This window comes from Typopeltis vanoorti, chromosome 26, assembly GCF_054136105.1.
Source record: "Typopeltis vanoorti isolate ZY-2024b chromosome 26, IOZ_Tvanoo_1.0, whole genome shotgun sequence".
Classification (NCBI taxonomy): Eukaryota; Metazoa; Arthropoda; class Arachnida; order Uropygi; family Thelyphonidae; genus Typopeltis; species Typopeltis vanoorti.
Window position 1 is genome coordinate 7,871,144 of NC_143574.1, and position 24,242 is coordinate 7,895,385.

Below are 24,242 nucleotides of genomic sequence, written 5' to 3' on the forward strand. Positions count from 1 at the left end.
TTGTTCTATTAAAAATAAATCTTTTTTTTTTGTTTACATGTACATCTAAATTGAAATAAAATAGACATTTTGAAATCTCATCTCATCTTTTTACCCTCTTTTGCCTTGCGGTGTCGAGGATTTATTAATCATCGGCACCTCAAACCGTTCACAGGATAAGGTGGTTAGCCCTACATCCTGGTGTATCCTATGTCCTATAGTGTTGAGTTCTCAAGGCCAGTTTGCCTGCTTTGTGGGATGAAAAACCCCAGGATAAATTGAGGGGAAAAACCTACTGTCCACACTCAAGACCGGCTAACTTAGCTATGGCTGAGGAAGATCCTTCAGCTCCTCACGTCACCGACGGGAATCAAACCTAGGACATTCCTTCCCCAGGCATATGGTTGCAAAGCGCACAGCCACTAGGCTAACTGCACAGACTTGCAATGAAATATACTTTTTATTTATTATTATTATTATTATTTTGATAAGGGGTACTTGGTAATAATGAAAATTTAAGAAGTGGTACACGGATATCTGAAGTTTGAGAAACACTGGTCTAAGAGATCCATATTAAATGACAAGAATATTTCATGTAATTTAATGGCACACTCAGAAGGTCCACTCAGAGAGACAGTCAAATTCCTTTAGAAAGGGCTTTCTACATTATGATAGATCTGTAATACAGATCTAAAAAATACTGCTATAATGAATCTTGAATCTCATGGGTTTATTCAAATGTATATTGCAAAGCTTACTTACTGGAATGAAGCTCCCTTTATATATCAAAATGGTAGGCTGTGTATAGTTAAATGAGCTGCTATATTCATTTGAATATTTAATTTTCTGAGCTACATGAATTTTTTTTATATTAACTGTATATCATAACTTCATATTTCTTAAATGCACATAGCATTTAATATGTGATAGAGTATCTGGTTTGTATTTCATTTATAGCCAGCAGCCACCAGCTCCAGCTCAACCATATGCTCCACAGGGTTGGACAAATGCATATCAGCATTGGCAGAATCAGCCTGCTGCTCCCAATGACCCAAGTAAGTTAATCATATAATTATTATTTTTTGAACAGATTTCATGCAATAGATTATAAAATATTTAAAAATATACATAAAATTTGTTTACAAAATAAAATTAAAAAAAAGACTGCGCACGAATCTCTAGAGATTTGTATCGAATGTTGGATAAAATATGCTACAGTATTATTTATTAATAAAAAATATAATATTATTTATTAATTATAACCTGCACTGGAAAACTTCCAGTGCAAGGTATAATTATTATGAATGCACCTCCAGAGTGTCAACACAAACTTGTTGATAGATGGGTCCATTAAGACTAATGCTTAAATAAATGGCTATGATATCTCTCCTCGAACACATTTAGTGAAGACATACTCATAGTATATAACAGTTGCTCATTCCACATACTTGCTGCACAGCACGAGAAGAAACTGGACCTTGTGTTTCCTAACAACATACCTGTCCTGAGTTCTACCTCCACCAAGCTGCAAAATTGCACTTTTATCTGTACTGTAAGATATTCTTATTAGCTTCACTTCTTGTATTCAATCAACTATTTTAGAACTTATACATTAACACTATCTTCTAACCAAATTGCATATACAGTTGACCATTGAACAACGTGGGTTAGAACTGTCCAAAAAATTTTCCAATAAATATATTGGAAAATTTTTTTGAGATTTGCGACAATTTGAAAAAAACTCAAACTGCGTAGGCTGGAAATATTGAAAAAAAATAAGGAAAGGTATGTCATTAATGCATAAAATACGTATAGATACCGGTCTATTTTATCATTTACTACCATAAGATATACGCAAATCATAATAAAAAATTTTTAAATTTATCAAAACTTATGTCCTGAATTAACTTAAATTTCAGTTAAGTCTCTTTACTGTCCCTGTTAGGAGATGGTTAATTCAATAAATTGCATCTATCTGATCAGTTTTCACATTTGTTTTGGTATTATTCACACACAAACACTTAGAGACCGTACATAGTGCCATTCACAGTCGAGAGAAAGTTAAACTTAAAGATGCAGTATTAAATCATAACTGCATAAAATTAACTTATTAATTTATTAGTTAAATATAATTAATTAAAATTAAAATTAAATAAAATAATCGTGAAACAATCGTATCAATTACACTTGGCTACCATAAAGCAATCATATTGATGCTTCTTTGTTATCAGTGCATGAATCATTATACCTGTAAGTAAATATGAATTTCTTTTTCACATTATCTTTTCATTTTTGATGTCTAGTGTTAGTAATACTTATAACATCTACAGTATTTTGTATCATATAAGACAATATTGATGTAGGTACTGACAGACAGACGATTCATCTTGTACATAGACGATGTAAACTTACAGTATCGATAAGTACAGTACTGTAAATGTATTTTATCTTCCTTATAATTTTCTTAATAATAGTTTTTCCAGCTTACTTTGTTGTAAGAATACAGTATATAATACATATAACATACAAAATATGTGTTAATTGACTGTTTATGTTATTAGTAGCTGTATTCGGTTTAGTTTTAAACTGCAGTCTCCTTTAAAATTAACCTTAAAGAACTGAACCCATCTAAACGATTAACTTCACTTTCAGTTCATCCATACATTACACATTAGACTACATATATTCATTCCATAGCTCTGATGGCATGCCACAAAAATTCTTAGAGTTTTCCTGTGTAACAAGCTTTCTTGATTCCCCCACCCTACCCCTAAGAATCAGTCATAGCTATCATTCACCTCATAAAATCCACCTTATTTCTAGGTGATGCAGCAAGAAAAAAAGGGCCCCCTTTCAGTGTGTGTGTGTATGCGTGCATAGTTTCAACTTCTATCTCCTTCCTTCCAGTCCACTCTAGTACTCTGTAACAAATGAATACCTGTCTATTGGAGGAAATCTCAACTAGATCCCTTGGTAGTAAATGAACCACAATTGAAACACCACTATATTTATTGCAGGTTTCATTGGCTGTTGTCATGAGCAAGATTTGAGATTTCTCTTCTCCTCAAAAAAAAAACCTTGGAAAACAATTTAAAAAAATAATAAAACCAACAAAACTCTAGAGCATGCAAAAAAAAAAAAAAAGATTTTCTTACTTCACCAACATTCTTGGTCTCAACACACATTTAAACAGTATGAACAACCACTTGCAGACATCCAAACACAATTTACTAGGCATAAAAAAAAAATATCAACTAACGGCTTCACTCTCTACTGTCCACCTTGACTTTTCGAACTACACTGCACAATTCTTTCCTTCCCTTCCCAAGAGTGGAGTCTGTACATTTCCCAAATTTGGCATTTCATTCCAGAGAATATTAACTCTGAAATCCTCCTTTTATGACCTGCTGTGGCTCCTTGCCTTATTATGTTATGTTCATTTGCTGTCTTGGTTACTCTGGATATCCTCTTAAATACTGACTTTTTTTCCGCCATTATATGTTTATGGGGCTTGATAATCTACCATCCAAATACCTAAACAGCAAGGTTTTCTTTCTTGAGGATATTCATATCTCAGAATGACTTTCCTGCTCCAATTCCATGAGTCAAGCTAGAAACACTATGATTTTTGTCATCAGTAACAGTCTTTCACAAATTGTCCACCCGAATACCCAATAATCATCTCCACTCCCCCAATACCTTCGATTTTTTTTTAATCAGTTCTCCTGATATGCTGCAAATATCAGCCCTTCTCTTGGGAATTCAGATTATAGCCTTATCAGTCTCTTTTATAGCAGAATGTCCATCATCCAGCTGCTCTCAACCTTGTGCCACTTAGCAATATTGTAGTGTCAAGTGAATGATCTGTGGGATTTCTATTATTCCTCTCCTTAGGCATACTACTATTTTCAGTCTTTGGATTTGAACACTTCCCACTGAATAACTGAACTAATTCTTGCTGGAATGAAAGCCTTCATCTTTCATTTGACCAAACCAAACCAGTTCTTGTTTTTCCAAGTGTGCAAAAGCAATTCATGCATTCTTATGTTGCAAGTAGCTTGAAAGTAGAACTCCAGCATCTCACTCATTCAACAGGGCCACATGCAACAGTCACAAAAAAAACAATCAGCCAATCCAAATCTGACTTTGAAAAGGATGACACCAATAAACCTGCATTCTGCTCCACTAACAACCAAGCTTCTGGTCGCTCACCTAATGCACCTGGGCCTGACTACTGCCCATTTGTGTTTCCACATCTCTTACATTCTGATCGGTACTGTTGTAACCTCATCAAAAGATGACTCTTGCCTGACCATCTGGCATCATTCTTCTCCTTGTGCTTATACAATGATCCTCAGCACTACCCCAAGAACTGCATGTTTGCTTTAACTTGGATTCCATCAGGGCTTCTTGTCCTGACCCCCTCCCTCCACACCTTGTGTGTGAAATTTGTGCTCTTGAACATGCATCTATCTTCTTTAGTTTCTCATTCTCATCTGGTACCTACCTATCCTTCAGCTTGGAAACTAGCTTTCATCTAACTAGTGCCAAAGGAAGGAGATAAAAGCCAACAGTTGTCCCCATTGCATTCATCTCAGTTCTATCAGGGGTGGGTCGTGGTAAATTTTGTGAGGAAAGTCATGAATTTCTTCACTAATATGGATTTGGCCACTTTCAGTCCACAGCATAATCTCCTTGCCAACATTACCCATGTATTGACAGAACTTTAGAAAGGTTCTGTGAAACTCATGCAGTTGTTTTAGATATTTCTAAGGTTTTTAGTTTGGTCTGGCACAGAGGCATACATAGCAAATTGCTATAAGATCTATCTTCTGTCCCATTTGCAATTGAATTGCCAGGTTCCTCTCTGCTTATCTTTGGATTTCTCTGCCAATACGGAAGTATCCCAGCACTATGTATTTTGCCCACACTCCTTCTCCTATGCATAAATGACCTTGCTAAATTCTAATCCTGTCATCACTTTTGATGATGACAGTACACTCCACCATAATCATTTCCCTAGATGTTGATCTCGCTATGTTGCAGTGTGGTGACCACAACCCTATCAACCTCCATATCATCAAAACTCAATCTTGCCTTGTATCACATCAGAAAGGCTGCACTTGATCTTCCATCATCTTTGATAATATTTGCATCTCCTTGCAAGATTAGATATCTCTTGTACTGATTTACCACTCAAGTCTCTTCTGGCATAATGACATCACACCCATAGCTTCCTCTGCATCGAAAATCTAGGTATGCTTTTCTGCTCAAGACATTGCTTCAAACTTGTGAATCTCCTAATATTACAAATTTCAAATCCACATTATCGTAGAATATTGTTCTCACATATGAGGTGGTGCACCAAAAACCTTTCTAAAATTGAATAACACTGTCCAGAAGAAGTTGATTAACTGGGGACCCTTCTCTTGCAGACTTACTTCAGCCATTAGTTCTTTAACATACTGTTACTAGTCTTTGCCTCTCCTACAGGTATTTTTGTGGGTGCTGTTCTGCTGAATTGGCAAACTCCATTCATGTGCTTTCCTTCAAACTCATAAACACACAAGCAGCTGTTCAACATTCATTTGCTGTCCAGCTCCACACCAACTTCTCATCTTCTTTGTTATTTTCTACTTCTGTATTGCTGTGAAACAGTCTTCTGCACAAGATTTCACTAAGAACTATAACTTTCAGTTATTTTTTTTTTTTTTTTAAAAAAAGTTCTTTCTTTCCTCTTTCTCCACATATGGTATTGATTTGCTGGTGCTGTAGATCTCGCAACATTTCATGGGTGGGATTGGTTAAAAGCTCATCTGTTTCTCTACCTTTTGAAATGTATGAAATTCTCTAACATCTCAAGGACATCTGTCCTTTTCCTTTCTGACTGTGTTTGAACCGCCACATCCATAAGTTGCTAGAAAATATCTGCAACGGAACCTCTAGCTTTTATTCCTAGAATGATGTATCTATCATTCCTGAACTCAATTGCTAACTATTATCCTTGGCTTCCAAAGAACATTTCTTCATATTTTTGATTATCATGGTTATTGAAATTTGCAGATCTTACTTAGCACATCTAAGTTCACTTGTTTTGCAGGTCCCCTAACTGGATTTCCTTCTAAACTACAATCCTATTCATAGTAGGGTTTAGTTTAAGGCCTCTGCTCTTGCTCATCTCATTAATCCTTTCAAAGTTTTGTAAAATAATTTTATTCTTGTTATCTACATCATACTTCTATACATCAGTAAAAATGCAATTATATGACATGAATTTTGTAGCGGGGTTGCATAAGCCATACGACAGCACATCCAACGAAAATGGGCACATGACGCCACTGATATATATAGTGTAGAACTTTTTGTGTCCATTTCATCATGAATTAGAAAACTTTTCTGTGCTGACTGATAGACCATATTTTTCTTTTAGCCCTTCCAGAGTTTCTCAAGGCAAGGATTCCTCATTTATGTATTCTTTCATAGTATTTATAGACAGGAAGATCAATAAGTGTACACTTAGAAGTACATCATAATTACATAGCATACCCGGATCAAATTAGTTTTAAGCTATTGTGCTGTTTCTTCCAGACACAGAGTGCATTGGTAAGAAACTAGTCTTATGTGAAAATAGTTTGCTGTCTGATGTGAAAAAGGCTAAGCTCTTAATCAGCTAAACCTAAATAAGAATAACTACCTTACACTGTTCCAGTTTTGAGAAGTAATCTGAAATATATCCTCGCACATTTCACTAACTGAAATTTTCCTTTAGATCTAACTGTAATAGTTTGATCTTTTTAGTACATAGATCCTTCTTTGCTTAGTTATTTTAACTGTGGTGTTAGTCATGCATTTGTAAATCATTAATTTCCTGATATGTATCCTCAAGTGCTGTCATAGTAGCACAGGCTACTATGACAGCACTTAAGTTTACATTATTATTTATCTCCTATCAACAATTTTCCTCCAAATTAGTCTATTACTTGTCAACACTCCAATATTGTCATATCGAACATTTTGGCCTTTTTCTTGTCAGCTTGCCATTAACACCTGTTTTCCTTTAATTTTCTTTGCTTTCCTTTCCTTTCCAATTCTGCTAAAAATATACCACCTTAGACTGCGTTGCATCATTGTGTATGTTTTAAATTCTGATTGATGACAAATGTAATACTGATTTCTATTTTTAATCATTTTTTTTCTTATTCTAATATTGAGTTCATTCTGAAAAAAAAATTCTTAGAGGATAGGAAATAATTAATGGAAATTTATTTGTTCCTGTGTGAGTGTCATGAAAGATGCATACTCATATTTGGTGTCCTGCAGCTGTAGAAAAGATGTCATTTGACTGATGAAAATTCTTTAAAGTTCATCTTATGCTTATCTGCACAGCATTAGTTTATTGTTGCATGTACCTGCAACTTAGCTCACATTGGCATTTAGAGTTGATTATCACATTTGAGCATATCGTATCAGAATATCATTTTAAATATCTGGGCTATCATTTGCCCCCCCCCCCCCCCACACACACACATAAACTTTTCGGATTTCCTTATGTGCACATCGTCTTTCTTTCTGTTTTTGTCTTTTTTTTAATTATTTCTTTATTTTAATTTATTATTATTTTTTTAGCTAAAGCTGCAGCAGATGCAAATGCAGCAGCATGGGCAGCATTTTATGCACAATATTACAATCAACAAGCACCTCAACAACAGCCAACACAGCAACAGCCACAGCAACCACAACAGCCTGCTCAACAAGCACAGCCACAACAGCCCCAAAATGGTATGATTTGTCTGTCTTCTTAATTTATTTTTATTTTATTCTGGAAATTGGTTACTAAAATGTTTTTTGTATATTGTTTATTAATATTCTCCCAGTATTGGGTTCTCTTAATAGTTCAGAAGGATTTATGTGAAATAGGGAAATGAGACTTTATTTCTTTTAAACCAAAAATGAAAATGTTTGTTTTTAAATTGCAAAAACAAATGGGACATGGCGTATTTATTTTTGGCAGTAAATTTGTGATGTTCTCATAAAAGGTTGTTCATCCTGTGATTTAGTAGTATGAGGAATCCTGTTAATGAAACTTGGAGATTCTAATCTCTAGGAAATACTTTCATTTATTATATAATTATTTATATAGTATTTCTTTATTTTTATATTAATTCCATATACACAAATTTACAGAACCTTTAATATATTGCTGTTGTCTATGGGCATTAAAATGCCATTCCTAAGATATTTCACAAAGAAAATTGATCATTATTTGGTTCTAAAGGAACAGCATTTGAAAAAATGAAGTGGAAGGTTATTGCATTCTGTGAATTAAGACGTATTCATATTTGGTGTCCTGCAGCTACCCTACGACTAGCAGACTTTCTCTATTATAATTGGAATATTATTTATTCCTGGAAAAAAGAGGTATGAACCTTCATTCTGACTGCAGAAGATACAAAAGATGGAGAAAGAAAAGGATAAGGAAAAATAATGAATTGGACATGGCATAAGTTTTCTGTTCTCCCATTTTCAAAATCACTTTTAGATTTGCTAATCATTTGTGCCTTTCCATACTATGAGAGCCATTGTATGGACAGAAAAAAAAAGCTACTTATTTTGATGTATGCTGTTACTGTTGATTGATTTCTATCTTGGACAGCCCAGACATTGCTTGGAGAACTGAGGCTTAGATGATGGAGAGAATTTAATGTTTAGGATCCTATACATAGAGGAGTTAATCCCAGTGACATTTACTGCAAATATGTGGAACAAAATATGTACTCTGATTAGGATGTAATCAGTCTATATCATGTTAGTCACTATTAGTATATCTATATACTATATCTGTATCATATTAGTACTATTTGTGGACTGGAGGTTGAGGAAAATAAGACTCATCTTGAACAGCAGGAAATATTGATCTTGGGAAACACAAGGTGAGGCAGGTTGTTCCAGAGAAAACAGAGCGAGTGTGTGTGTGGGGGGGTGGGGGGGGGGGAGTGCTAGGTGAACCTGGTTTCATGGGTTTGAAGTTGGACTTTTTGTTGATCAGTTGGAGGCATCCAACTGATCAACAAAATGACCAGCTGACAACGAAGTGCATATAACTGCCAAACAGAAGATCAAAGCAAGTGTTTACAAGTCATTGATTAGCCAATTTTCTCTTTTGTGAATAGCATTATGCATTTTTTTGAAAAGTTTTTGGTTTGCCACTCAAATGGGAAAGCTGTATTCTGAAATTGGCAGATTTAGTATTTTTATAAAGATAAGAGGATGTACAGATAATCAGATATAGTGTATCCACTATATGTGGATACACTATATCAAGAAAATCTGGAGGTAAATGTTAAATAAGAAGAGAAATTTGTTCTTGTCTGATGATATCAGTTTTGGTGTTAGGTGTTTTGAAGAATACTTCACTGAGGGAATGAAAGTGAATATTCAAGAAAACTAGATATGCCAGGGTGGTTACATGAAGACATGGGGGCATGCATTAAATTAAGTGATTAATATTGTGAGTATAATGGAGAGAGAGAGAGAGAGCTCATTAGGAATGACTCCAGGAAATGCAGGATTAATTTTGTCAAGAAACAAAAGTGGAAAGGGGGGTGGGTTGTGTAATCAGTTCTAGCTCCCTGTTTGAACTGATCACATTTTAAACCTGTGCTTCCATCAGCCTGATGGCCAACTCATTGCTGCATACACAATAATGCCAGAAGCACCAGGAACAAAAATTATCTGGATTAGTGGAACCTGGAGGCTGACAGAGGATGATATTATTACAAGAATAGAATATGCTAGGTTCACTGTATTCTGGGATGGTGAACAAGATAGGAAGGTTGGGAGAGTTTTGCTGATGATTGCAGAAGAAAACCTAACTGGAGTAATCTCTAATGGGTTAAAATTGTAATCTTTATTACTTTGTATTTAATCCTTCAGAGATGGCAACAAAGAGCTGATTTGAATTATAGGTTTGAAAAGTGGAAATGTTTAGAAATACTTATGATATAAGGATTGGAGATTCTGTGGGAGGCATCTCTTTTGGAAGCAGGCTGACAGTTGATGGCTGATGATTTTCTCTCTCTCTCTCTCTCTTGTTGCTAGCATTGAGATGGAGGGCATTTGTTTTATGGTTGAAATTTTTTTCTTAAGTGATCTGAATGAAGAATGGACATGGGTTCTGATAGTAGCATTTAATATCGAGTTTTTGTGAGGAGTGGTGTGCCAGCGTGTGATGAATATATAAACTGGAGAGAGGCAGTCTGTGGTAGGCTATATTTCCACTGAGTTCATATGTTTTTAATCCATCCATCTTCAAGGCCTACCTTTCCTAATTGGGTTGTGGAAGCAGCAGCTGCAAGAGGGACTTCCAATAGTCACGATCATCTGCCACCAAACTCAGGTGTACTGGTGGGACTCCCAGACATGTCCACCCAAGGTTTTGGATATAATCTATCCAGCGAGTCCTTGACCTTCCGTGTGGCCTCCCACCCTCTGGCTTGGTGAAGAGGACCTGCTGGGGGAGCCTCTCTTGTGGCATTCTGACCGCCTGTACCATCATAACTGTGTTCTCTCAACACGGAGAAGAAGTGGTTAAGTATGGAGGGTTTCCTGAATTGCAGAGCTTCTGACACTATCGAGTCTTGTGAGCCCCGCAACCCCTCGAAGGAACCTTATTTCAGCCGATTGGATTCGTGTTCACATTCTTTCGGTCATTACCCAGCTCTCATGACCATAGGTGAGGATGGGGACATAGACAGCCAGCTTTGCCTTCTGGCTTAACCGCCGCTTCAATACTACTGAACGGCCAAGCTCCAGCAATATTGCGCATGCTGAGCCAATTCGAGTATCTAGCTCTACTTGCCACTTGTGAATATGGACCCAAGGTATTTAAACTTCTCCACCTGACTCAGTGGGACTCCACTCACATGTAGAGTGCATTGGGATAGTTGTCTTCAGACCACATATGTTTCTGTTTTGTCCATACTGATCTTCATCCTGGCTTCTGCACAAACAGCTATAAACCTATCCAGGGTCTGCTGGGGGTCATCTGTGGTAGAGCTAAGCAGGACTAGGTAATCTGCAAAAAAACAGATGTCCAATGCTACATCTTCCAATTCTGACACACTCACTGCCTCGGCTGTGCCTATCAATCCAGTCCATAAATATTATAAAAAGGAGGGGTGACAGAACACACCCTTGACAGAGACCAACGGAGACTGTGAAAGGTTCAGACTTTGTGCTGTTTACCCTGACACAAATCTCTGGGCATTCATATAGGGACTTGATGGCTGCTAATAGTTGGCCATCCACTCCATACTCCTGTACTACTTGCCAAAGCTTATCCCGAGGAACCCGGTCATATGCCTTCTCCAAGTCCACAAAATATGTATAGACATTCTTGGCATATTCCCAAGATTTCTCAAAGATTTGCCTAAAGTGAAGATTTGGTCAGTTGTGCTTCTACGAGGACGAAAGCCACATTGTTCTTCTTGGAACTTTGACTCAACTATGCTCCTGCACCTTTTTTCCAAGCACCTAGCATATACTTTCCCAGGCAGACTGAGCAGAGAGATGCCACGATAGTTGCTACAATCTCTCTGGTCTTCCTTCTTGGAGACTGTTATTATTATGCTTGTCTACCAGTGTTTTGGTGCTCACCCAGATATCCAAACAGCCTGACACACTCAAGTCAGCCAGAGAACACTGTCTCGATTTAAGGCTTTCAGCATTTCGGGACGAATTTCATCATCACCTGCAGCCCTGCCTGATTTTAGTGATTTTATTGCTAAATGAACCTCTTCTGCTGCGAGACTAGTCATCGCCCGGATCTGCACCTCTTGGATGTTCACAGCTCCCGGGCCACCCGGGTTAAGAAGGCTCTCAAGGTATTCCCTCCATTTGTGGAGGATATCTTTCTCGGTTGTTAAAAGTGTACCATCAAAGGCCTTAATTGTCCTTGCTGTGCACGATTTCCTCCCTCGAAGGCGGCAGATGGTCTGCAAGAATACCTTGTTTGCATTTGCATAGGATGAGTCTAATCTTTATCCGAAGGTTTCCAATAAAGGCAGTAAAGGCAGTAAAGGCTGTCTTTACTGCCTCAGTATATGTCACTGGAAATGCATCTCAGGTAACCTGACCCTAAGCCATGTTAGGTAGGCCTCTTTTTTTTTTTTTTTTTTCTCGAACAGCTTTTTGGACCTCTTGGCTCCACCAAGGTGTCCTTTTCTCACTGCCCGTCACCACTCTGAGCCGCTTTTTTGCCACACCATGAGAGTGCAGAGGCAGTGACAACTGTTCTGAACAGCTCCCACTCCTCCTCAACATCTGCAGTATGTCTGAGAATCTCTTTGAACCTGGCAGAGATGTTATATGTATTTTATATATATTATATTATATAAAATAATGTGTTCACTATTTCACAAATAATTAAATAAATTCACTATCCAGATGGATACTTATTAAAAGGGCATATCTCAAGAAGGTGAGGATTGGGTATCACATTTAGTTAGATACTATATTTAACACCACAGTAAAGCTCCCAATTTACTTTGATGCAGTATAGTGTGTCAGTGGGAAGGAAGGCATTTTTCATTATACATGGCCAATTTCATTCATTTGTCACTAAATATATACATAGCTTCATATTGTCTGTGGTATTTAGTGATAAAATGAAAACTTCTACTTCGTTGTGCTTGCATCTGTGCAGTGTGGTAGAGAGAATGTTTTCATTCCAGTATTTAGAAAGAACAGACATAGTGAGCAAAAATTCATTTATTCCTATGAATAAAAATGAACCCCACATTTTATAAGAAAAGTAATGTGTCATGATCTCCCAGTTTTGGATCATATCAAGAATTTATTGCTATGTGTAAAAAAAAAATAAAATAAAAAATAATAAAAAAAAAATAAAAAAAATGTATGTTGGTCATAACCATCATTATGAAATAAAAGAAAATTCTTTCTTTAAAAGCAGATGTGAAATATATTTAAAAAATGTACATAAGTACAACATTGTACAGGATGATTTGGTTGCTTATCGCTCTGTCAGTGTACATGTCACACTTGAATATTCAAAATATCTGATCGACATTATTAGTTCAATGGATATGTCACCTATAGTCATTTACTAAGCATACAAATGCTGTTTTCTATTGGTTACTTATTTATACACATGGTGTCCCATAAATTTGTAAAAATTTCAATAATTCATAAAAGTTGGAAAAATTGGTATATTAGAGTGCATTTTGCATGAAAAGGAAGCGCAAGGAGGTGGATTTTTTTTGGCAGGGGAAAAATTTTTGTTCAAAATTTCACCAATAGAGGATGAACCACATGACAGTTAGAATGGCATTGACAACTTATTTATTCATATGCAGGAAACCCGTGACATATATTACTACAGTAATTGTTCAACATGTCTACTGGCACAAGCAATTACATGCTGCAAACAGGTGAGAACGCCATTTACAGATGCTTGGAGCATATCTATGTGGATTCAAGCAACTTCACGCCGAATGGCATCTTTTAAATCCACTAAGGAAGATAGGCTGCTCAGGTATACTCGGGACTTGAAATAGCCCCACAGCCAAAAATCTACTGGTGTCATGTCTAGGGACTGAGGGGCCCATGCAGAGTTGCAATTATGGCTGATAGTCATTCTTGACGAAGTGATGAATGCAACAGCTCCTGTGTGTAGGCGTGTGGATTGTCCTGTACTGAAATTAGAGTTATGCATATTAACTGTCCCATGCATTGAAAAATGCAGTTGCAGCTTCCCATGCACTGCTTACGCTGCTCGTTGATTCTGCTACTACGGTGTTCATTTGCGATACCACAGCGCTGGTGCAGGTTTCCAATAACAGTGGTCTACCGGTGCAAGCAAACTTCCAGTTCCTCAAAATGTTGCATTAGAGACTGTAGTTCGCCAGGAGCGATAGGACCTCGACCTTTCTTCATTCTTTTCTGCATTCAAAACTTTCATAAAGCTTCTGCTGACAATTCCCTGTTTATGTAAAACAACTTCACTAACAATGTGTTATCCACCAATATTGGCATCACAGCAATAAACCTTTCTTTTTACAAAAACATTTCAGCTTGCACTGACTGAAAATTCGCATGCATTCATTACAAGCTGTCAGCAGTACACCTTGCATTTTATAGGACTCTCACCCTCATTTGCACATATCTCACAAATGAGGTGTGTGGTACAGCAGCCTCTCTCTTGCTGAAAATTTAAACTAATTTTTTTTTACATTAAAAAAAAAAACCTTGTGATTTACTTGCATGCATACTTCACTCTAATATACCAATTTTTCCGATTTTTATGAGTTATTGAAATATTTACAAATTTATGGGACACGTATTTTGCAAATAAATCTGTCCCCTTGCCTCATGAGAGGGGAAAGATTTTCCACACTACTTTTTTTTTTTTAAATTATTCCATCATAATTATCTAAAGGAGGGATGTGGATATAAGAAACAGATGGAGAATATACTTTGAAGGGCTTTTGAATGAAGAAAATGCAAGGACTCACAGAGAAGATGGGGGAGCCTTATGAGGGGATGGTGCAGAACATTAGTAGAATGGAAGTGAAGGAGGCTATAAAGAGGATGAAGAATGGGCCCTGACAGGATCCCAGTGGAGGCATGGAAGGCACTGGGGGAAGAGGGGATTGACCTGCTGTGGGAACTGTTAATAAAAGTTTGTCAACATGAAAATATACCCGAGGAATGGAGGGAAAGTACTCTTGTCCCCATCTACAAGAGTAAAGGGAATTCACAAGACTGTAAGAATTACAGAGGAATAAAGTTGATGTCCCACACAATGGAAATCCTGGAGAGGGTTCTTGATGGAAGACTGAGGAAGGAGGTGAGATTGCAAAGGAGCAATTTAGCTTCATGACTGGTCGATTGACGGCAGATGATGGAAAAGTTTCGAGAGAAGCAACAGGAGCTACCGGAGAAATATGTCATGCTGGTGCAGGGGATGTACAGAAATATGAAGACAAGAGTTCGGACCTGCCTGGGAGAGATAGAAAGTTTTCCAGTGACAGTTGGCTTGCATCAAGGGTCAGCATTAAGTCCGTTCCAGTTTAATATTGTGATAGAGATGGTGACGGAGGAGGTGAGAGAAGACGTGCCTTGGACTATGTTGTATGCAGATGACATCGTGCTATGTGCAGAATCAAGAGAACAAGTGGCAGCAAAACTGGAAAGTTGGAGGGAAGTACTGGAAGAGAGAGAGAGGGGTATGAGACTGAGCAGAAGTAAGACAGAGTATATGTGTTGCAAAGTGGATGGCAGCCAGGAGACAGATATGGAAGGAAATGTCACCAGGAAGGTCAGTGACTTTAGATACTTAGGTTCAACAATGAAAGAGGATGGTGAGGCTGAGAAGGAAGTGGGATGCAGGAAGGTGGATGGAACTGGAGAGAGAGAGAGAGAGATGGCTGGAGTGCTATGCAATAAGAGGGTGTCGATCAATCTAGAAGGCAAAATCTACAGGACAGTAGTGATACCAGCTATGACGTATGCTATGGAAACTGTGGCCCTGAGGACAAATAACAGCAGCAGGATGAAGGTAGCAGAGATGAGAATGCTTAGGTGGATGTGCAGTGTGACCAGAAAGGATAGTCTGAGAAATGACTGTGACGGGAACGGTAAAAGTTATGAACTTAGGGGCAAAGATACAAGAGGCAAGGTTGAGATGGTTTGGTCATCTGATGAGGAGAGAGGAAGAGTATGTGGGAAGGAAGGTCATGCAGATGGATGTGCAGGGGAGGAGGAAGCGTGGGCATCCAAAGAAGAGATTGTGGATTTGGACTTGAGGATGAAGAACTTGGATGTGGCTATAGCCCAAGACAGGAGGTTGTGAAGGAGACTCCAGTGACCCTGCTTAAGTGGAAAAAACCGCAGAAGAAGAATTATCTGGAGATTATATGATGTAATAATGCTGTAAATGTATTATAGACATGAATTATTAATAATTCATTTGCCTGTAATGAAAATATTTCTATTCCCCCCCACGTGTATCATTTTCACATGGTGTTTGAGTGGACAAGAAAGGATGTACGGGGGAGAGTGTTTGGGTCTGGGAATGTTTGTAGGATTGGTGGCATTAGAGTGGAGTGGACAGGGGGAGTTAGGAGGACTTTCAACCGAGAAGTGGTGTCTGTGGGACTTGTTATAGAATTCTAATCAACTGTTATGTTTGTATATGAATGCCAGAAGTATTTGAAATAAGAGAAACAAAACTATCAGATTGATCAAGTTCGTTCAACCAAAAATTGGTGCAATAAGTGAGATATGGTTGGATGAGGATGACATCCTGACTGGAATGGAGATGAAGAGATATGGGCTGTTTTGCAAAGCCAGACGGAGCAGAAATGCAGTTGGCAAAGCACTGTTGATGGTAGCAGAATAGTTATGCCTAATCAAGGTGGGGATGCAAGGAACAAATAATGGCATTGATTTTGAGGTACATAGTGGTAGAAGCGAACAGGACAAAATATTTAGTTTGTTATTATAGACCTTCTAATGTGAGAAGGAAGTATATAAGCAAAGATAAAGAGATATCATCCAAGTGCTGAGAATGAAGTTCTGGGATATTTGCACTAGATAACTGAACATATGAGGATCAAGGAGCTTAGATTTGATCAAATATTATAAATGAGGTGTCAAATCTTCCTCGAGTTGGTGAAAGTGACCATAGAGTGATCACTTGGGTTGTGGCCAGCCATAGGAGGACTTCTGTAAGAAAGGGATGCGTGTGGAACTGTAAAGCCAGTAAGTATGGCAAACTCAGGAGACAGCTTGCAGCTATATCATGGAATGGGGAATTGGGTAGAAAGTAGAATACTGTTTAGGCCCTACTCAGAAACTAGTAGAGGCAATGTTTAATTGTATTCCAAAATTTAGGAAGTTAATTGAGGTAGGTATGAAATGAATATAGGAAGAGGTGAGGCATGATGAAGATGAGCTTTGAAGAAGGAGGCATGGGGGGGAAGCACAAGATAAGTAGCAATAATCATTTTTATGAATAATACAGATAGCAGGTGAGAAAGTTGACGTACTTGTCAAGGGCAGTAGAAGTTCAGTACAATTAGCAATCAGCTAATAAGGCAAAAAATAAATAAAAAATACCAAGGAGTTCTTGATTATGTGGCCAATAGAAAAAAGAATGAATATGAAAGTTGATATGGGTTGGTGAAAATGGTAGAATGACAACCACTACAGAGTATATTAAATGATCAGTTCATAAACTATTTCATTCTCATGAATAATGACAATGCATAACATGTGCATTGGGAAGGAGAAGACTGATGTTGAGTGAACAGAAGGCATGTGAGGAATTAGTAAATGAAGTGAATGATGCTGTAAGATTTGATGATATATCACTGTGTATTTTGAGGGAATGTTCTAGTGCAATAACAACAGTACTAATGTACATTTTTTAACAGGCTTATTTTGGCCAGGTTCCGAAGAAGTGGAAAGACGCCAAAATTGTTATCATAAGGAAAGTGATAAGACTAAGATTACTAACTGTAGGCCAGTTTGTATCTCTGGAGTTGTGGTTAAAGTATTAGAGAGGGTTAGTCAGGACCAAGGCTAAGAATTGAGTTGATAACTGCTTTGTTTTTGATTGGCAGCAAGGATTTGCTAATGGAAGATCATATTTTAACAATCTACCTGCTTAATTAGAGCTAGATGACAAATGCCTTGAACTAGAGCATTTGTCACATGGTTATAATTTATAATTAAGGAATGCATGTGGTTGGTCATTAGATTAGTTGTGGTTGTGATCAAAAATAGGTATCAGCAAATTGGATGGGGGGGGGGGGGGATGATATGCCAGAAGAGAAAAGTCAATAGTGGTATGCTCCAATTTTGAGAACACTGCTAGTGACTATGGTGTGCTCAAAAAACGTCACTAGAGGTTGTTAAAGAACAAATTAAAGATTATACTAGAAGCTGCTGGAAGTTTTTCCACTTGGTTATACAATAAATTAAAGATACCAAGAAATTATATACTTGGTTTAATCCTTTATCCAAGTGTAAACAAACAAAGTTTGTACCTGAAATATAATCAAGACAGGGCAACTCGTATATAGAAGCTAATGACTTCACATCACTTGGTTTAGTATCCCATATTGCAAAGCACATATCCTTACAGGTATGTATAATGCTATGCATTATGGGAAGGTTCACTACCCAGACCAGTTTCAACCTTTATTGAGGTCTTGTCAGTGGGAGCAAGACCCAGAAGTGATACTAAGGCAGAATGCAGAACATTGCTGGTTTGATGGGTGAAGCACTAATGCTTTCATATTCCCCTTGGTCTGTGAGGGTCGTTGTTTGATTGAAGTGTTATCGAGCTCTAGGCTCACCCTGTGAGGGCTACATTCAGCTGAGCATAAGATTGATTTGGGTCTTTTATATTTGTAGTATTCTGCTTCATTGCTGTCCAAAGCTTGTTTGATCAGCAGGTTTGAGTGATTACTTGCCTTGATGAAGAACTTTTCTCCTAGGTCGTGGAGAAAGGAGGAAATGTAAGGAATGTTGACTTATCTGTGAATCTGGGAGTTTCTTATAAACCATGGGACATCCAGAATCATCCTCAGACATTTGTTCTGTATCCTCTGCAGTTTTTGAATATTTGTATTTGAGGTATGGCTCCAAGCAGGAGATGCGTAAGTGATGACTGGGCGTATTACCATCTTATATATAAATAGTTTGTTACGTGTATCCAGCTTGCTTCTGCTGTTGATCATTGGGTAGAGTTGCATGATTGCTCTAGATGGCTTCGAGCCAATGTGTTTTATATGATTGTTGAATTGAAGTTTTTTTCAAGTATCATGCCTAGGTATTTAACTGCAGTCTGCAATGGAATCTTGACTCCTAATAGGCGTATGTCCTTCTTGCTCTGGACCTTCTTTTTGGAAAACATTATAGTTGTACTTTTTGGGGGGTTTACTGGAATCCTCCAGTCCATTAGACACTTTTCTAGTATATGAATACTACTTTGGAGTCTGGTGATTGCCAGTCATCACTGCATTATATGCAGATTGTCATCTGCATATAATGCAGTGATGGTTGTACTAGGGTTTTGGGGAATGTCAGCTATGTAAATTGAAAATAAAAGGGGGACCAAGAGAGAGCTTTGAGGCACACCAGCCAGGATTTTGCATCTAGTTGATGCAATTTCATTTATTTTGACTTGCATAAATCTGTCTTTGAGGTATGCATCTATTATTTTTATTAGCTTAGTTGGTAGGTTGAATTCTATGAGTTTATAAAGCAGGCCCTGATGTCACACCTTGTCAAAAGCCTTTGCAACATCTATGAAGACTGCAGCTGTATGGAGGTGCCAATTGTAGCCTTTTGTGATTTGCTCAACCCAGTCTATGTATCCGTTGTACAGTATTATGACCTTTATGGAATGAAAATTGCTCGTTTGGAATGATTCCTAATTTGTCCGTTTCAGATTGAAGCCTTGAGTAAATTTTTCAGCTACCTTACCAAGACAGGGTAGAAGGCTGATAGGTCTGTTGCTTTCTGGGAGTTTAATGTTAAGTTGGAGTGTGTTTTAGGATTCGTTCCAGTAGCTTCATTCCAATCTTTTTGGTGGGGATGATGTCGGCAGTCTTCCAGGTTGTGGGAAAGTGCTGAAATCTGAGAGTAGCGTTGATTATGTTGACTAAACGAATTACGGCTTTTCTGGGTAGTACTTTGATTATTCTGTTGGTGATGCCATCTGGACCTGCAGCCATTTTGTTGTTCAAATGGGCTATAATATAATATTTGTTATTTCTGCTGGAGAAGTAGGTGTGATAGGTTCAGAATTAAGGCTGAAGTAATGCAGAAGTCATATTTTCATTATGAGTTGCCAAAAGGTGTCACACCTTATTATTAAAATACTCTGGATTAGAGATAGTTGCTGGAAGTTTTTCCACTTGGTTATACAATAAATTAAAGATACCAAGAAACTGTATACTTGGTTTAATCCTTTAACGAAGTGTAAGCAAACAAAGTTTGCAACTGAAATATAATCAGGACATAACCAAGCACAGTCATACCCCGAAGTTACGTGGTAGGTGGAACCAACAAAAAGCACGTAAGTCGAATTCGCGTAACTCTGGTATAATTTTGCATACAAACATACAAAATATTAGTTAATTGGGACCAAAGGTTTACAAAAACCCCTATATTTTTTAAGAAATATAATCATAATTGTAGTTTTTCATACATAAAAAAAAAAGGAAAGTTATTTCAATGTCAATGGTTTCATAAAATCTAATAGATTCGTCTGACGGCATAAAGTCGTTTTCTTGTCACGCAAAATTTCTTCATAGCAAGCTAATGATTTTTTTATTCCTTACCTTGTGGCTACAATTTGTTCCTCGTTAGAATCTATCTCCTCCAAAATCTGTAAACCTTCTTTTATGATTGTTCTTTCTGTGGATTCCTGTAGATCAAACTTCTTTGCTAGTTCACAAATTTTCATTCCACCTTCAAAATCCTTAATAATGTTGAGTTTTGTTTCCAAAGTCAATGTTTTCTTTTCTTGCTAGCTGTAGAAGAATCGGACTTGCTTCCTTTGGATGACATTATTATTTTTTATGTGATAAAAGTTTTATCAAGAACATAACATTAAACAATCGCAAGGTTTGTAGACTATAAAAATCATGTATGAATGGACACCGCGCTAAACATGTCAGTGCTTGTTCACAGCATGTGCGACACTGGCGAATGCGTCCGGTGCCAGAAAGATACAACTAGTGGTGAGGCGTGAAGCAGGACGGGAATACGTATATATATGAAACCGTGTAACTCCAGATTTGCGTAAGTTGTGGTATGACTGTATATAATTTCTTGGTATCTTCAATTTATTGTATAACCAAGTGGAAAAACTTCTAGCAACTATTGCTAATCCAGAGTATTTTAATAAGGTGTGACACCTTTTGGCAACTCGTATATGAAAATAAGACTTCTGCATTACTTCAAACTTAGTATCACCTGGGTCTGGCTGCCACTGACAAGACCTCAGTAAAAGTCGTGATGTGAAGTCATTAGCTTCTATGTACGAGTTGCCCTATCCTGATTATATTACAGGTGCAAACAAAGTTTGCTTACACTTGGATAAAGGATTAAACCAAGTATATAATTTCTTGGTATCTTTATAGACTAGAAGCTGCTGCTGTTTAATTGGGATAATAATGATATTGGGCAAGGTTTGAAGGTGATATGCATTTTTTTTCTAGATGATGTAAAGTTGGAAACAGCTGTGAGGAGTAGATCAGATATAGCTTTGCATAATGATTGAATAAACTGCCCAAATAAACAAATGAAAGGATTGCAAGTTCAATATTGTAAAGTGTAAGGTTTTAAAATTTGGGAAGCCAAATGAAATGCAGAGTTATGCATTTGGCAGGGGATATCTTGAAGGAGAAAGAGGGAATGAAGAATTTGGATGTGATGGTGAAAAAAAGACAGCACAAGAGATCATGGTAAGAATGTGGAGGACACTGATGTGTAGAAGGATATTATGGTTCTGTTATATAAGACTGATCAGGTTGCATATGGATTGTATGTGCTGTTGTGCACAGACTTAGTCACTCGTTTTTCAAAAGGATGTGGAGATTTTTGGCTAAGGTGGCTTGTGGTCTCTGGAATGTTGAGTATGAAGATAGATTGAGGAAAAGCAATTTGCAGATGATAGTAGATAGGAGGGGAGGTATGATTGATACATAAGCTGGTAACAGTTTATTACCAGATTAATGCGAATAGGGTTTTTCGTAGAATTTGGTGGGGAGAGGGAAGGGTGAAGACAAGATGCCATCCCTGGAAGCTGTGTAAGGTGAGTGGGGTTGAAGGGGGGGTGGGGAGTGCATGAAGAGAAGTGATTTGAGCTGTGTTTTGACAGTGGAGTCTCCCACATGAGTTTTTTGACTCCATGAAAGAAGAACAAACAGACATAATAATTGTGTGTGTGTGTGTTCTGCCAGATTGATACTGTTGTCATCATCATGAAACACTGAAGCGTGAAAGACTAATAATCAAATAATAATAAACATAACAACCATATTTATGATTTCCTTCAGTTATTGGTTTCCAATACATTCTAAAACAACCCCTGCACACACATACACAGCTTTGGTTTCAACCAAAGTACACGTCACAATTTGTGTGTGTCTTCTAAAAAAGTAAACAGGAAGTACGAAAGATTATTTTATTATGTCCAAGGTCAAGTACAGAACAAGATGATTCATCCCTGTGAATGTATTAAAGAATGATTTATTAAAGTATTTAATACATTTACAATGAATGCATTCATTGGGAATGTATTAAAGAATTTGTTATATCAAGAATATCAGAATTCTTGTTTGTCTTGGAGTGAAGAATTTGCTAGGTGCTTGGAAAGTACAGTAAACTCTCGATTTAACAGACTATTAGGGGCTAAGGGTTGTCTGTAAAATCTAAAGTCCGCTAAATCGCGAATCTTAGGAATAGTATTGAAAATAAAACACTTTCAGTGGTACAGTATTAATATATATTTTAATGAGAACATTTTTATGTAAATACCATTTTAATGAGGATTTGCTTGAAAGGGCATCAAGTTTCAGTTGCTTTTCACTTTTATACTGTTTCTTAATAATTCATGATCAAAAATGTTCGTAATAAGCAATTGCCTCTGGATTTGAAGATGCAGACCTATGAATCGTCCATATGTTCTCTAACCAGCTGGAACCGCTGCTTCTTCCTCGACACCGAGGCGATCAGGAGGTTCTAGCGGAACCTTGCCCTCGTAGATGTTTAGCCATTGTTTCACAGAAATCAGAGGTTTCAAAACCCCTGAAATCGTATTCTGGTTCACTCCTGTTCAGTAACTTGGTCCAGCCGTTAGCCAATGTTGTAGTCTCCTTCCAAGTGGCAGCAAAATTAAAGATGCCAGACTTGATGTTGTATGTGCACAAATTTTGAAGTATCCTGGCTCCTCTTGTATCTTATTTGGGATCGTTTTCATTCTCCAAGACAACCATAACCTCTTCAAGAAACTTTTTATATCACTCTCTTGCAGCAACAATTACTCCTTGGTCTATAGGCTATATTATAGAAGTGGTGTTTGGAGGAAGGAAGATATTTTATTCTTCCATTCCTACTAACCAACTTCTCAACATTAGGATGGGCTGATGCATTATCAAGAAGTAAAACAACTTTTATATCTTCAGGAGAGATTTTCAGGACCTCTTCTTGGTAATTTTGTGCTTTGGGCATGAAGTGATTGAAAAACCTGTTGGAAAAAATGTCACTTGTAAACCAGGCATTCCTTGAGCTGGAATAGATGACAGGCAACTGGTTCATAACATTCTTCAAAGCGTGAAGCTTTCATGCTCTTCCGACTATCATCGGCATTAGCACAAAGTAGGGATGAAATGCACTCCTTGTTTAATTGGCAGCCAGGTGCGCTAATCTCATGTTTGTTTGCGAGAGTATTTTCGGGAACAGAATGATAGAACAGGCTTGTGTCTCATCTGCATAGTAAACTTGAGAGAAAATAAGACCCTCAGATTCATTGATTTCATTGATGTATTTTCTGAAGGGCTCAACTTGTTCAATATTGGCGCTCAGCTCTTCACCACATGCTTGCCTGTTCATAATGCTATGGTGTTTACGAAAGCACCAAAGCCACCCATCACTCACCTGGAACTGTATGCCAATCATATGTTGTACCAGTTTTTCAGCAGCCAATCTTAGTCAACACCAGAAACAACAACGCCACTAGACCACTGTTGAACGAACCACTTGTAAACTCCTTCTAAATTCTTATGCTTGGCCAACTTCACATGTTTGTTATCTGACACAGTGAAATCACTTTTGGTGCTCTCAATGGTATATTGTAGCGAAAACTGAATAAGTTTGTCTTTATTTTTGTGTATGTCTGAAACTGTTTGCTTTTTCATCCTGTAAAGTTCACAAACATGAACAACAGATGCACCACTTTCCAACATACTTATTAACTGAAGTTTCTGTGCTATCGTCAAGTTTACTTGTTTTCTTTTAACCCCATACATATTAACTGATATTAATAATGGTTTAACTAAAAATTACTTCAGCAACAGCTTAAACACCATATGTTTTGCGCTAGCAACACTACTGATGCTACCAAACCAATGCACATGCATGCATGCAAAGTATTAGGCGTATGCAAGAAATATCACAAATATACATGCATGTACCTGAAGACACAATTTATAAACACTGCCGAT

The 24,242-nt window shown here is 37.4% G+C and overlaps 1 protein-coding gene across 2 annotated transcripts in view; it reads left to right on the forward strand.

Moving 5' to 3' along the window:
- The window catches only part of LOC150092300 (far upstream element-binding protein 1-like), a 176,958-nt gene that overhangs the window by 127,571 nt on the left and 25,145 nt on the right, over positions 1–24,242 (forward strand). For both annotated transcript variants that reach the window (XM_090414931.1, XM_090414930.1), the window contains exons 15-16: positions 937–1,034; positions 7,606–7,758. In XM_090414931.1, the coding sequence (XP_090271057.1) occupies positions 937–1,034; positions 7,606–7,758 (251 nt within the window). The remainder of the gene's footprint in view (positions 1–936; positions 1,035–7,605; positions 7,759–24,242) is intronic.